General features: G+C 33.8%; 1 protein-coding gene across 3 annotated transcripts in view; it reads left to right on the top strand.

The window, feature by feature from the left end:
- Positions 1-12,606, top strand: part of ACSS3 (acyl-CoA synthetase short chain family member 3) — a 149,123-nt gene that overhangs the window by 45,961 nt on the left and 90,556 nt on the right. Inside the window, exons 3-5 of one of the 3 annotated variants that reach the window (XM_016132365.2) lie at positions 3,765-3,953; positions 7,552-7,686; positions 11,053-11,193. In XM_016132365.2, coding sequence (XP_015987851.1) covers positions 3,765-3,953; positions 7,552-7,686; positions 11,053-11,193 — 465 coding nt within the window. The other 2 variants (XM_036237961.1, XM_016132366.2) reach the window with 2 other exon arrangements.

Below are 12,606 nucleotides of genomic sequence, written 5' to 3'. Positions count from 1 at the left end.
ACTTGACCTCAATGTAGGATACATAGCAGATGCTATACAAATCGGATCAATGACAGGATCCTTATATTTTAAAATGACTTTAAATTAGTACCAACATAATGATTAATTTGTGTAATTGTAGTGGGAAGAAGCAATATTGTGTCTAAATAAGTGTATACATTCTTTGTGTTTCTTCAAGCTTCCTTCACAGCTCAGTTATCCTCACGCGAGCAGTGTAGCATGGCTTGACCATGATTGCATGGGATGTATTTCCTTTGATGTCAGAATGAAACCCAAATTTGGTGGTAAATGCCTGATATAACACTATCAAATCATTTTAAATCACAATTTTAAGAAGGTGCAAAAATAAATATGGAATGGTTGAATGGCACATGATTTAACTTTAGTTGAAAAACAATAATTTATAAAGGTATACATTAAAATATTTGCTCTTTGGATAATAATAGAAATCAAAAATCTATACTCAGACATCTATAGTAAGATAAGAATATGTATAGAACATTGAATAAAAATAATATTTTTCTTCTCTCAATAAATTTTCATTTGAAATCAGTAAAAAACAAGATGAATCCTGAAATAGCAATCAGCAAATAGTCTTCTGTGTTGAAATTTCATAGCCCTTTATTTAAGTTATTTTAAACTCTTAGGTGACTGAGATTTCTAGATTTTTCCTCTTATCTCTCACTGTTGCTTACATTTATCTTTGAAATTATTATATTTACCTCTGGGACAAGACTGTTAAGTGTTCTGTTCTGGGGCTCCCATATTGACTAATTCTAAATTTAATAATAATAAAGACTATTTTTTATGAAACATTCTTAAATATTTTAATATTGAATCAATGTCCATTTATTTTTTCTTACCGTGAGCTAACGTTTTTCATAAGCCTATTTATTTGAAGTCTCATCAGAAACATATATATGTACATATATATACACACATATTCATGTGTATATATTAAATTTAGAAGTTACGATGCACAATTTTACTGGTGTGGCATTTGGTCCTGGAAAGTATCGAAAAATGTTTTTTCTCTACTGATCATGTAATTTTGTCTTCACAGCGTCTATCAAAACAGTGAGGAGTAGCTGCAAGAAGCAAGGTTGAGGTGGGCTAAGTACACACCATCTAGTGGTTGTAGAGATCTGGTGCAGCCTAATTTGACTGCAGGTTGTTTTCAGGACTGCGGTGAACCACTTGGATACCTACAGGAGCCAAGCAGACAATATAAATTAGGAGAAGTGGGTGGGAGAAAAATCAGTTTTTGGCATATATCACATTCTATGGTTACAGAACTGTAGTATAAGTACATTACATAAATGGATGTAGACAAATATATTTTAAACTCAGAATGGCAAGAAAAATGCAAGCTTTGTGATAAACAGCCCCAGGGAATGGTGTGGTCTGTGGCAAGTCGAACAGATGATCATCAGGTTCCATTGATTATTGTCATTCAAGGACTCAAACCCAGTGTTGCTAGACCTTCTAATTTTTCAAGAGAACCTGGGAATCTGGATTCGTATATGAAACTTCTAATTTTAATATGTTGGCTCATTTTTTAATGATGTGCTATGGCCCTAATTTAAATATATCTTGTGGTCACATTAGGCCATTTTGAGATCAAGGTCTTGAATTTATTAATTTTATTTCTTTCAGAGGACAGAAAAGTTTTGGGAATCTTTCGGCAACATTGTGAAGTGAGATGAATATAAAGTTACTGAGTCATTGCTAGATGGGGTCTTGTTGAAGATTATTTTTATTTGCAACTAGACACTATCAAGATGCTGATGTTATTGCCATAAACGAGACAAATTCTTGCCATTGGTCTCTCCCAGTGCTGTACCTTAAATGGGACACCCAGTAACATGATCACTGAACACGGGCACACTCTACAGGATTGCACACCGAGTTGTTTGGATATGACTTTCCAGTATTTATTTTGGTTCTTGAGCTCCATGTAGAATTTAAGTTCATGATTTATATTACTCTGGTGTATCTTTCTTGTATTTTTCTGCAGGGCAGCTTTACGTTCTTAAAAAATAGCACTAAATTATGGTTTGCAATATAGGAAAGAATAAAACCCTGATACAGTTGTTTGTTACTTCTTTCACCAGCTTCCTTAACCTTGACCACAGCTTTCCCCATCTGCACAGAGGAAGGGAATGAAGAGAAAAAGTAATAAGAATGACCAGGATTCAGAATCTTTTGAACTTTTCCAAAAAGTAGGAGAGGCAGAGTGAAATGAAAGGCACTGCAAATAGCCATGTGTCCTCATTTCTTCTCTCAGGTTTCCTCTCTTTATTTTCTTGAGCAGTCATGTTCAAAGGCAAGCCACAGTCCTTCCAGCTGTCCACCAGATTCCTTCAGGCCCTGCGTTCTCCCACTCCATCCACAACCACCTTCTTACTTGTTCTTTCTGTTTCAGATCCCCTGGTCTCCTTGCCGTTCCTCAGTTACATCACATGTGATCCCACTTACACCTTTGTACTGGTGTCACAGATATTCACTTATTCTCAACTTTCTACGTGTCTTTCTCCATGTCACTTTCTTAGTGAGGTCTACCCTAATGTACCATTGATAATTATGACCCTTGCACCCCTAATACCCTCTACTTTGCTCTATTCTCCTTTCCTGGCAGCATTAATTACCTTTAATATAATATGTAATTAGTTATTATGTTTATTTTAAGTATTTCCTCTTCTAAAACATAAATACTCTAAAGATAGAGATCTTTGTTTTGTTTACTATTATTTCTGAAAACAGTGTCTGGCATATAAGGCACTAAATATATGTATTTTTAAATGAAAGAATGTCTGACTTCTTATTCATTTAGATCTGGGTATAGTTCCCATAGCTTTCTGTAATTGCCCATGAAAGGTTTCTTGCAACAAATTATGTTGTGTGCGCTTATAATCTGTTTTGTCTTTATCACTAGAAATTGCAAAAACACAAGTTAAGAGGACAGAGATATTTGTATGATTGGTCTCCAAAACACATGTTAAAAAGAAGTTTTTATGTTTGGTTTCAATATAGAGGGCAATCACTTTGCATAGAAAATTAGTATAAAAAACTATAAAGAAAAATTGGCATGAAGCAGTAAAAAGGGCAAGAATACGAGGTCAAAAGACCTATGATTGTATCCTGGTTACACCACTTACTAACTCTCTCACCTCTGGTTAGTTAGTTATTATTTCTGAGCCTCAGTTACCTTACCTTTAAAATAGGAATAATAATAATAATAATAATAATAATAATAATAATAATAAAATTGTGTCTTTTTACCTTTTAAGTGTATAATGGTATGTTTTCTTTCTTAATATATACTTGTTTCCTTCAACAACTAACTGAACATTTCTCTACATTTATAATTACTTTTGACAGATTCACTTTTTAGAATAAAAGCTTCACAGAGACACATCTGTGTCTTTGTTTTTCAATGTCATGTTTTCAACTCTAAAGATGCTATATGATGCATAACAGTTGCTCAATAAATATATTGTTGAATAAATAATTCAGCAAATTTAAGCCATGAATTTCATAAGGTATAATAACAGTAAGTTGGTTTGTAGTCAATTATTATAATAGAGATGTCTGTTATTAGTCTGTTATTATTAAACCTTTATCATCATCATCAAATATGTGTTACTCAGGCTTTTTTAATCCACTACCAAGAGGGCGATCATCTTCTTGCATTCCTGTCTTACCTTAGAAATTTAGTGAAATAACGCAGAAAACACTTTGCTGATCTAATAATTTTGTTCTAGGTCTCTAAGCTGGCTGGTGTTTTGGTCAAGCATGGTGTCAAGAAAGGTGACACTGTGGTTATCTACATGCCCATGATCCCACAGGCAATATATACCATGCTTTCATGTGCAAGGATAGGAGCCATCCATAGTCTTATATTTGGGGGATTTGCATCCAAAGAACTAAGTAGTCGCATTGATCATGCAAAGGTAAGTGCTTTATTTGTGGAAATCAAGTAGGAACTATTTATGGTACATCCATATTTGAAGATGGATCATCCAAGAGTGATTTGTAATTGTTAGATCCTCCTTTCAAATAGGGTACTTAAAATGTGCTTTTTCTTTGGCATATATCAAGTAACTAAAAATTTAATTTTGAGTCAGTCCTATGTGAAAGACATCTTGCTAGGTGCTGTGAGAAATAAAAACTATAATGCCTTTTAAGTTAGCTTGCTATATATTTCAGTGCATGAGACAAGTAAAATAACTAATAACTAATTTATTCAACATATATTTATTAGGTTCCCACTATGTGCTTGGTACTGAACTTGGAACAGGAAAATAAATTATCCTTGTCAAATGGATGGGACACATAACAGATTTTGTAATCTACATACTGCCAGGAATGGTTAAGAGAGGTTGTCAGGAACGGGTGGAGTTACATGTCTAAATGGGATACTAAAATACCAAACTTGATAAGGCTGTTATAAAAGATCATTGAGATGTTGAATTTAGAACACTTAGCACAATGCCTGGCCTAAAGTACTCATTAAAAAAAAAAGTTAGCTATTCTTATTCTATGAAGTTAGAGCAGGGATCAACAAACTTTTTTCTGTATGTTAGCTGATAGTAAATGTTTTAGGCGTTGCGGGTTATATGATTTCTGTTGCAGCTACTCATCTGTCATTGTAGCACAAAAGCAGCTTTAGTTGCTACAGAAAGGAAGGGCATGGCAGTGCTCCAATAAAACTTTATGAAAACATGGTGTAGGCAGGGTGTGGTTTTCAGCCGTAATTTGCAGACCCCTGATTTAGAGGAAAGAGTGATTTCTTTTAGTTGAGTGGCCAAAGAAAGCTTCCTGAAGGACATGAGATTTGAGTTAGCTCTTGGCTAAGATTCAGCTAGCTGAAGAGAATGACATCAGGGGATCCTAAAGGTGAGGAAAAGAAGATGAGTCTAGCTTTAGAGGCAGGAAAGGGTAAAATTCATTTGGAGGCCAGTGAATAGACCTATGTGATTGAAGAGGGAGAGAGGAGAAAGTAAGCTTGCAAAGGCAGTTTATGTCTGGACTGGATTCTGTAGACCTTGACCAGGTGAGTGTTACGTTTTAAGCAATGTTAAGAGGAAGCAAGTCTTGTGATATGGTACTAGTGGGAGAAAGGCTAGAGGCTGGAATAAGAACCTTTGGTAGATGGTCTGTTCATGAAGCTATGGGCAATAGCAGTGGGAAGATCAAGGAAAGGAGTGTTATGAGTAAGAGATGATTGATCTTTAAAATTTTATAATCCCAAGATGAGACATTCTTAATAAAGAAGGGAACTAACATATATTGAAGGCCCCCTGGGTGCTAGGCATAGAGTGAGGCTTTGTATGTCTGACTTCATCTGGGATAGATGAATTATTAGGATTAGAAGCTGGTTTGTGAACTAACTGGCTGTATTAGTTGTTTTCATTGTGGTTTGTTTTTTCTTTCTTTTGTCAACATGTTGTGGTAGTGCTTTTAAAAGGAAATCTAGGGGGAGATATCAATCAATCATTGGCCTGCAAATAAATGTACAGTTGGGGGGGATCAACAAACTTTCTTGTCCAAGGAAGCTGTAGACTCCAGTTTTTTAGCTACAGAAATTCTAAACACCATTTAAATACAGGTATAAGATGTATTATTTTTTCTTCGTAAAATTTTATATAATGTGGAATAATCGAGATATATAAAAAAATAAAAATTTATAAAACTTATGCTATACCACTGGCGGTATTTTTATCTAACACACATGCACACACATCTTTTTAAAAGAGTTTAGGCAGTAAGTGCGTATTGTTATGGGCAAGACCATTGACCAGGGCGAATTAAAGGCAAGAAGATAGAGATGCATGTCTGAGATATTTGGATACATTTAGTAGTTGAAATCAGAGATGATTTCGATGTCATGATTTTCAATTAAATAGACTTAAAAAAAGTTTTATTTTTAACAGAAGAAGATGGGAAGACTATATTCTAACAAGTCAGTCTAGACTAAATGAAACCTCCAATAAAAGGCTAATGGAAATGTGAAAGGGCTTATTTTTCTAGAGGAAGACTCTCATTTTGACTTTATTAAATTATTCAAGTTTTGATATATTCTCTATATATTTTTAATTTGATATGTAACTTAATTTATTCAGAGTTCTAATCTTAGGGAATGTTATCCAGAGTTATTTTTGTAAGTATTACAGATATTATAGTATGAGTTATATTCAAACGTCTGACCTTTAAAACATAACAAGAGGAAGTAAGACTTATTTTTCTTTTCTATCCTTCCTCCCTCTGTTTCAAAAGGCAGATTGATATAGTGGAAAGAGCAAGTTTCTGTAATCAGACAGAATGGGCCTCTTTCTCATTCCATCACTTATAACCTGGGGCAAGCTAGGCAACTGCATTTCACCTCAGCTCCATGAATATTAAATGATATTCAAAAAGCAGAAAGCACTATATATGCATATATTTGGCATAATATAAACCTTCCCCAGATGAAATGTATTGTAACCAGAAATCAGAATTCAGGAATAGATGCACTATCTCGAATAGATTATCTGTCTCCCGAATAATTTATTATCTGTCTTCTTTGCTTCAGATTTCTTGGTGAAGAAACCATGTACTTAAGAGAATAAAGATAGGTTTGTTTCTGTAAATTAATGAGAATTGTGGTTCAGCTACACAAATATTTATTGAGAGCTTATGGTATGGCAAGCGTCATACTAGGCATAAGAGGCACAGAGATAAATAAGATCCAAATTTGGCTTTGGAGAACTTTTTGTGCAATGGAGAGGATGGAGTATTTTGACCACAGTGGGACATCTGAGGCTTGCCCACAGTGCAATCTCCCTAATAACTTCTGCCCCTCAAGGATGCCTTTTGGCTATATCTGTGTATCCCTTGAAGACTAGCAAGTTGTCAGAGTGCCAAATGTATCTTAATTACAGGGGCAGGTTCAGGCTTTGTGGGGCTTGAAACTTAAATTATTTGGGAGCCCTTTTAAGAAAAATAAGACAAAATCACAAATATAATATTTGGTGAAAATAAATATGTCTTTAGAATGAGAAAAGAATCATTAATTATTGGAGATTTGGGTCCCATCCTTCTGCAGTCTCTAGGCATTAAAGCAGATATGCTTAAATAAAAAAGCTTAAAAATGCTTCCTGATAGCACCTGTGGCTGGCCTGCCCCACCTAGGGAAATGCTACGATGTCAACAACAGCTGACTGTTACAGGGGCTAGGCAAGTGATGGCCCCTAGGCTTGCATTTTACTGGCTCATGGCAAATCTGGCTCAATGAATTATTTGAAAAGTATTTTTTAACAGCTTACACTTATTAGCCAAAAGCATATTGCCATGTAATTTTGAACAGGTGAGATTTATATAGAAGTGATTAGGTCTACAGCACTAAAAGGAGGTTTATTGGTTTTCAGGCCGTTTATTCAATAGAGAACAGAATTATTCAAATATTTATTTAGAAATGTTAAACTGCTTGTCTGTACTTAAAATATTGTGATTACCTTAATTAGGATTGTTAAGTATTCTCAATTGTTTGTTTATTTGTTTTAATTGTAGCCCAAGGTGGTTGTCACAGCATCATTTGGCATTGAACCTGGAAGGAGGGTAGAATACATACCACTTCTAGAAGAAGCGCTGAGAATAGGACAACACAAACCAGATAAAGTCCTCATTTATAGTCGTCCAAATATGGTAATCTGTATATTGAATTTAGTTCTTGCTTAGAGTGATGTGCTAACGATGATTTTAGTTTCGATTATTTGAAACAAACCTTAGATTTACAAACCATTAAATATATTTCCTGAACGTCACTATTTTTTGGTAAAAAAGAAAGGATATTAGATATGAACGACATTTTCTCTTTATGAAAAACTAGATTAAATACAAAGATTGAAACACAGAAACACCCTCAAGATTAATGAATTGGATTCTATGTATAGTCTACTGTGTCATTTATTAATTGAAATTATGACGATAGTAATAATAGTACTAGCATACATTTACCATATGACTTTTAGGATACTCTACTAATGGATAATTTAAAATATTTTCCCGATAACTCTGTGACCTAGGTGATAGTATTATCTCTACTTTAAAGAAGAGGAATCCAATAAATAGGGTGAGAAACTTGCTCAGCTACTAGTGTCAGGATCATGATCTGAATGTGAACACTCTGACTGCCTGCTTAGAGCCTAAATTATCCTGTCTTGTGGAGAGGTGTGATTAATTTGTATGTAAAATACCTTTTAAAAACTTTAGAAGAAGTCTTTAGTCCAGAAATAAAAACTATGTTTAGGAAAACAAAATATGAATATTCTAAACAGATTCATTACTCTGTGATCCATGAAGGAAGAAAAGGCAGTATAATTCACTGATGAATGTATTTTACAGTGCTTTTCCTAGTAAATTGGATCTAATGTTCACCTCATTTCTACATTCAAGCAAGTATACAGTTATTTATAGTGGGACTAACTTGGGCTTCTAGTAGTTTAAAATTTTTTGCAGAAGAAAAATTATAAGAGTACAAAAATTATGTATAATTTTGCAGAACTCTTAAGAGCTTAGCTGCAGAAAATACTTAAATGACAAGTCATAAGAACAGAAAGCATTAAAACTATGTCATTTTGATCACCACCTAGCAATTCCCATTACTAGATTAAATTCCCGTGTAAAGTTTCAGTAGCCTGCGGTTCATGAACCGCTACACTCAATGATTTTAATATTCTTACTGTCTCGAAGAAAGATTTTAAGTTTCTTTCAGATGACCTCAAGCATATTTATAAAAAAGGTTTGTTGCCATTAATTCAGGGACTGCGAAGTCAGCAATAAAGGCTTTGGGTGAGAGAAGGTTGGAGGAAGAGTAGAAACACATGCATACAAAAGTGTTGATGTGAGTATGTGTGTGCTGTTTATACATATATGAAATGTAGGATTTATAAAGAACTTATGCTAGGCCTGATGCTAAGTACTTTCATATATTTATTTAATTCTCGCAAACCGGTAAAGTAGTTGCTATTACTGGCCTCATTTTATAGATGAAGAAACTGAGTCATAGAGGTCATAGCCCAAAGTCACAGCTAATAAGTGGTGAAGCCAAGATTTAAATTCCAGTTAAGTGATTTTTAACCAACAAGATATGTGTTGTTCACTTTCTAACATGCTGACTGTGGATATAAATGTTTCCCATTCAGATTTTTCTGATGCAAATCTCTTCTCTTTCCTCTTAATAGGTGGAGATCCACTCCCTCTACCCCTCTCCCATAACTGGCTCACTTTCTCTCCCTTTCCCTTTCTCTCAAGAACTTTTCCTCTACTTTGACTTATCTTTATTTTAGATCAGGGCTTTGGATGTCTCTTACCGTTCATGTTAAACCTGCTGTTTAGATGGTAATTAATCCCAGTGGGCTGGCTTCGCTGTGACTTCAGAGAGACACATATGGAGCCTCTTCTTAACAACCTGATTGCCACTCCTAAGCCTCAGGCAAGCAATGACAGAATCAAAGGAATATCACAGCAGTGAACTGTAGTGCTCTCCCAATATTGCCTTTTAAAAATGATAGCAACAAGGCAGGACATGTCTGTGGAAGTAAATGTATTTATGTAAAAGCTAATGTTGAATTTTTTCCTCTCTTCCTTTCATCAAATCTTTTATACACATGTCTGTATTTCTTATCTTGAAAAATAACCATTCTTTCACATCCTCATTTCATTTATCCATAATTATTTTTGTGATGATTCAGTTGACATTTTTAATTGTGCAGTGTGATGACTTTTTTATAGGTTTGTAATTTTGATGATAATTTGAAATTAGTTATGTTTATCTGATGTGTAAAAACAAATGAAAATATACAATTTGGTCACAGTTAATCGTTTTTATTTATCTAAGCGGCATATCTAGAGCTATTCAAGTGAGTCTGAAGAAGTCTAAAACTTCACCTTCCTGAAGGTGAACTCAGATTGTTATCTATTGATGTGTTTATTCATATAGGCATTGTATTTGTGATATTATACTGAAGTATTAATTTGTTAATGTAACTTTTAAAAATATGATCATTTTTTACAACCCAGATTAATACATCAAGGAGTCAGAAAATGGAAATGGCCTGGGTTTTCTAAATCTCTCAGAGTCTCCGGGCTTAGCATCACCTTGATGAAATGAATGGTTACATATACTCTCCATATGGATATTACTTTCACTAAAGAATGTGTAGTTTTGCCTGGTGCCTATACTAACAAGTTCACCAACTATAAACTTTCTGATGTGTCATCTTTAGCTTAGTTATCATTTCAGAAAATAACTAGACATGTACTAAGTCTTACCTTTACTTAAATAGATGTAACTCCTCATTAGAATAATTTTTCCCTTCCTTATTCTTCACCTATCTGGCTTATTTCACTAGCACCATTTTTAAAGAGGTCTGTCTACCTTCTTTTAAGGTATATCTGTCTAACTCATGACTCTGTTATAAATTTTACAACACACAGCTTGTTTCTAGGAATAAAAAAATCCCCAGACATTTCTATGATGCTAATCAATGACCTAGATGGAGGAAAATTTGGATAGCATTTTAAATCTGTTACATAATCTCATTATTTTGTGAAACTTATTTTTCTTCTTGAAAAAGCAGATTTCTCCTCCACTCCTGAAAATAATTTAACATTATCTCATTTCAAAAGATGGCTACAGTATTACTCCTAAATGGCCTTTGTATGAAGATAAATTTTAATGGGTTAGTTGACATTTCATTGTGAAGACAATTGTTCTAAAGTGAAGGAAATAGATTATGAAAAATAGAAATTAGTTTACAAAGTTAATGGTATACATATATTTATGGAGACATGTACCTCAGTTAATCATTAAATTGTTGGACTTTCTTTGAACGTTTGCCTTAACTCATGACCCTGAGATATTTAGTCATAAATCTGATATTTAGTGATATATAGAAAGCTTGGATTTTCAGTCGGATGCTCAGACTAATACAGATTTAGCTATTTTCCATTGTTCTCCGGGTTTGATCTCCTTTGTTCAGTGCATATTCCTACTTTTTTGCTCTGCAGGAGTCAGTTCCTTTGGCTCCAGGTCGTGACCTTGATTGGGATGAAGAGATGGCAAAAGCACAGTCCCATGATTGTGTTCCCGTTCTTTCGGAACATCCGCTGTATATTCTTTACACATCTGGAACAACAGGATTGCCAAAGGTATTCACTCCCTTAGGGATAGCTATGTCTAGCAGCAGATTTCTTTTGCACTGAGAATATCTGATTACTGATTTAAAATGTTTGCAGAATATACTTTGATGTTTAGACTTAGTTACTTTATATCTTAAAGAAATGTTGTGTTTAAAAAACATATTGAAAAGTATTCATTATATTTAAGGTCAAGTGCTTTGCATCCATTTTTTCTAAAATCTTCACATATATCAGCACTATATAATTGCTTTGATAAGTTACTAAAATTAATAGATATTTCACTGAATATCAGCTGGTTTAATCAAATCTTATAAAAACGCAAGTGAAATATTTTTTAAATTGGGGTATAACTTTCATGCACTACAGAATTGATTTTTGATCTAAGGGAATTCAATTCTTTATTATAAATGCAAGTTTGAGAATTGGTCTAGACAGTTTGAACAACAGGCAATTTATCCAGTGTATCGAACTCTTTGATTTGCAGCACTGAAAACACTCAAGGATTTTAGATTCTGTTTACCATGAAAGGTGTTTTCACAAAACAAAGTTAAAAGCATCAATATTTATGAAGGTGTCAGATAACAAACAAATTCCCCTTTTGCCTGGTATCTTCAAATAATACTGTTTCTTCATATGATTTCAAAAAGGCTTGCAATATCATATTCCTGTGCATCTTTGGGGGTTCGATATTCAGTGAATCATAGAATTTTAGTAAGGGAAAGCACTTTCACAATCACATCCTGGAGAGCAGTGGCCTCTTTATTAATATTAGATCTGTGCATCATCATAGTACCGAAAACATCATTGGTTAATAATTTTAAAAATAGAAAATTAAGATGTTCCATATAAAATTCACTTGCTTGTAAAAAAGAAATTTGGTAGAATATAATGTAGCTCAAGAGAGACAATGTTTTGTCATATTTTAGTGCAGCATTGTGTTTCGTATGTAGTTGGTACTCAAATTTTTGTTGCATGCTAAGTAAATAAATGCATATACATAAAGATATTTGTGGCATTGTAGAATTAAAGCTTTATGATTTTTTTTCCCAAACAACTCTAAAAAATAAGTATTTGTTATATTGAAAACTCTAAGACTTGTTTAACTAGTCCAAATGATCTGCTGGACACAATCCTTATCCTCCACTTTTTGTAATTCTGCATTATGCACCAGCCACTTAGAGTCCAAATGAACGCTTGGTTGTAAAATAAGAGAGGACTCAGTACATGGGAATCTAAAGTATCGACATGAGAGGAAACCCCTGACCCTGAAAACATAGTATAACCTAAAAAAACAAAAAAGAAAAAAGACAAAAACAAACAAACAAAACAAACAAACAAGCAAACAAACAAAACTACCCCCAAACATTAAAAGCCTAAAGGAATCTTATAAAAACATTTGCACCAACTCAAGATTTTAATCAC

Source organism: Rousettus aegyptiacus, unplaced genomic scaffold, assembly GCF_014176215.1.
Source record: "Rousettus aegyptiacus isolate mRouAeg1 unplaced genomic scaffold, mRouAeg1.p scaffold_m13_p_2, whole genome shotgun sequence".
Classification (NCBI taxonomy): Eukaryota; Metazoa; Chordata; class Mammalia; order Chiroptera; family Pteropodidae; genus Rousettus; species Rousettus aegyptiacus.
Note: the sequence above shows the minus strand (reverse complement) of the source record. Positions and strands in the feature narration are given on the sequence as shown.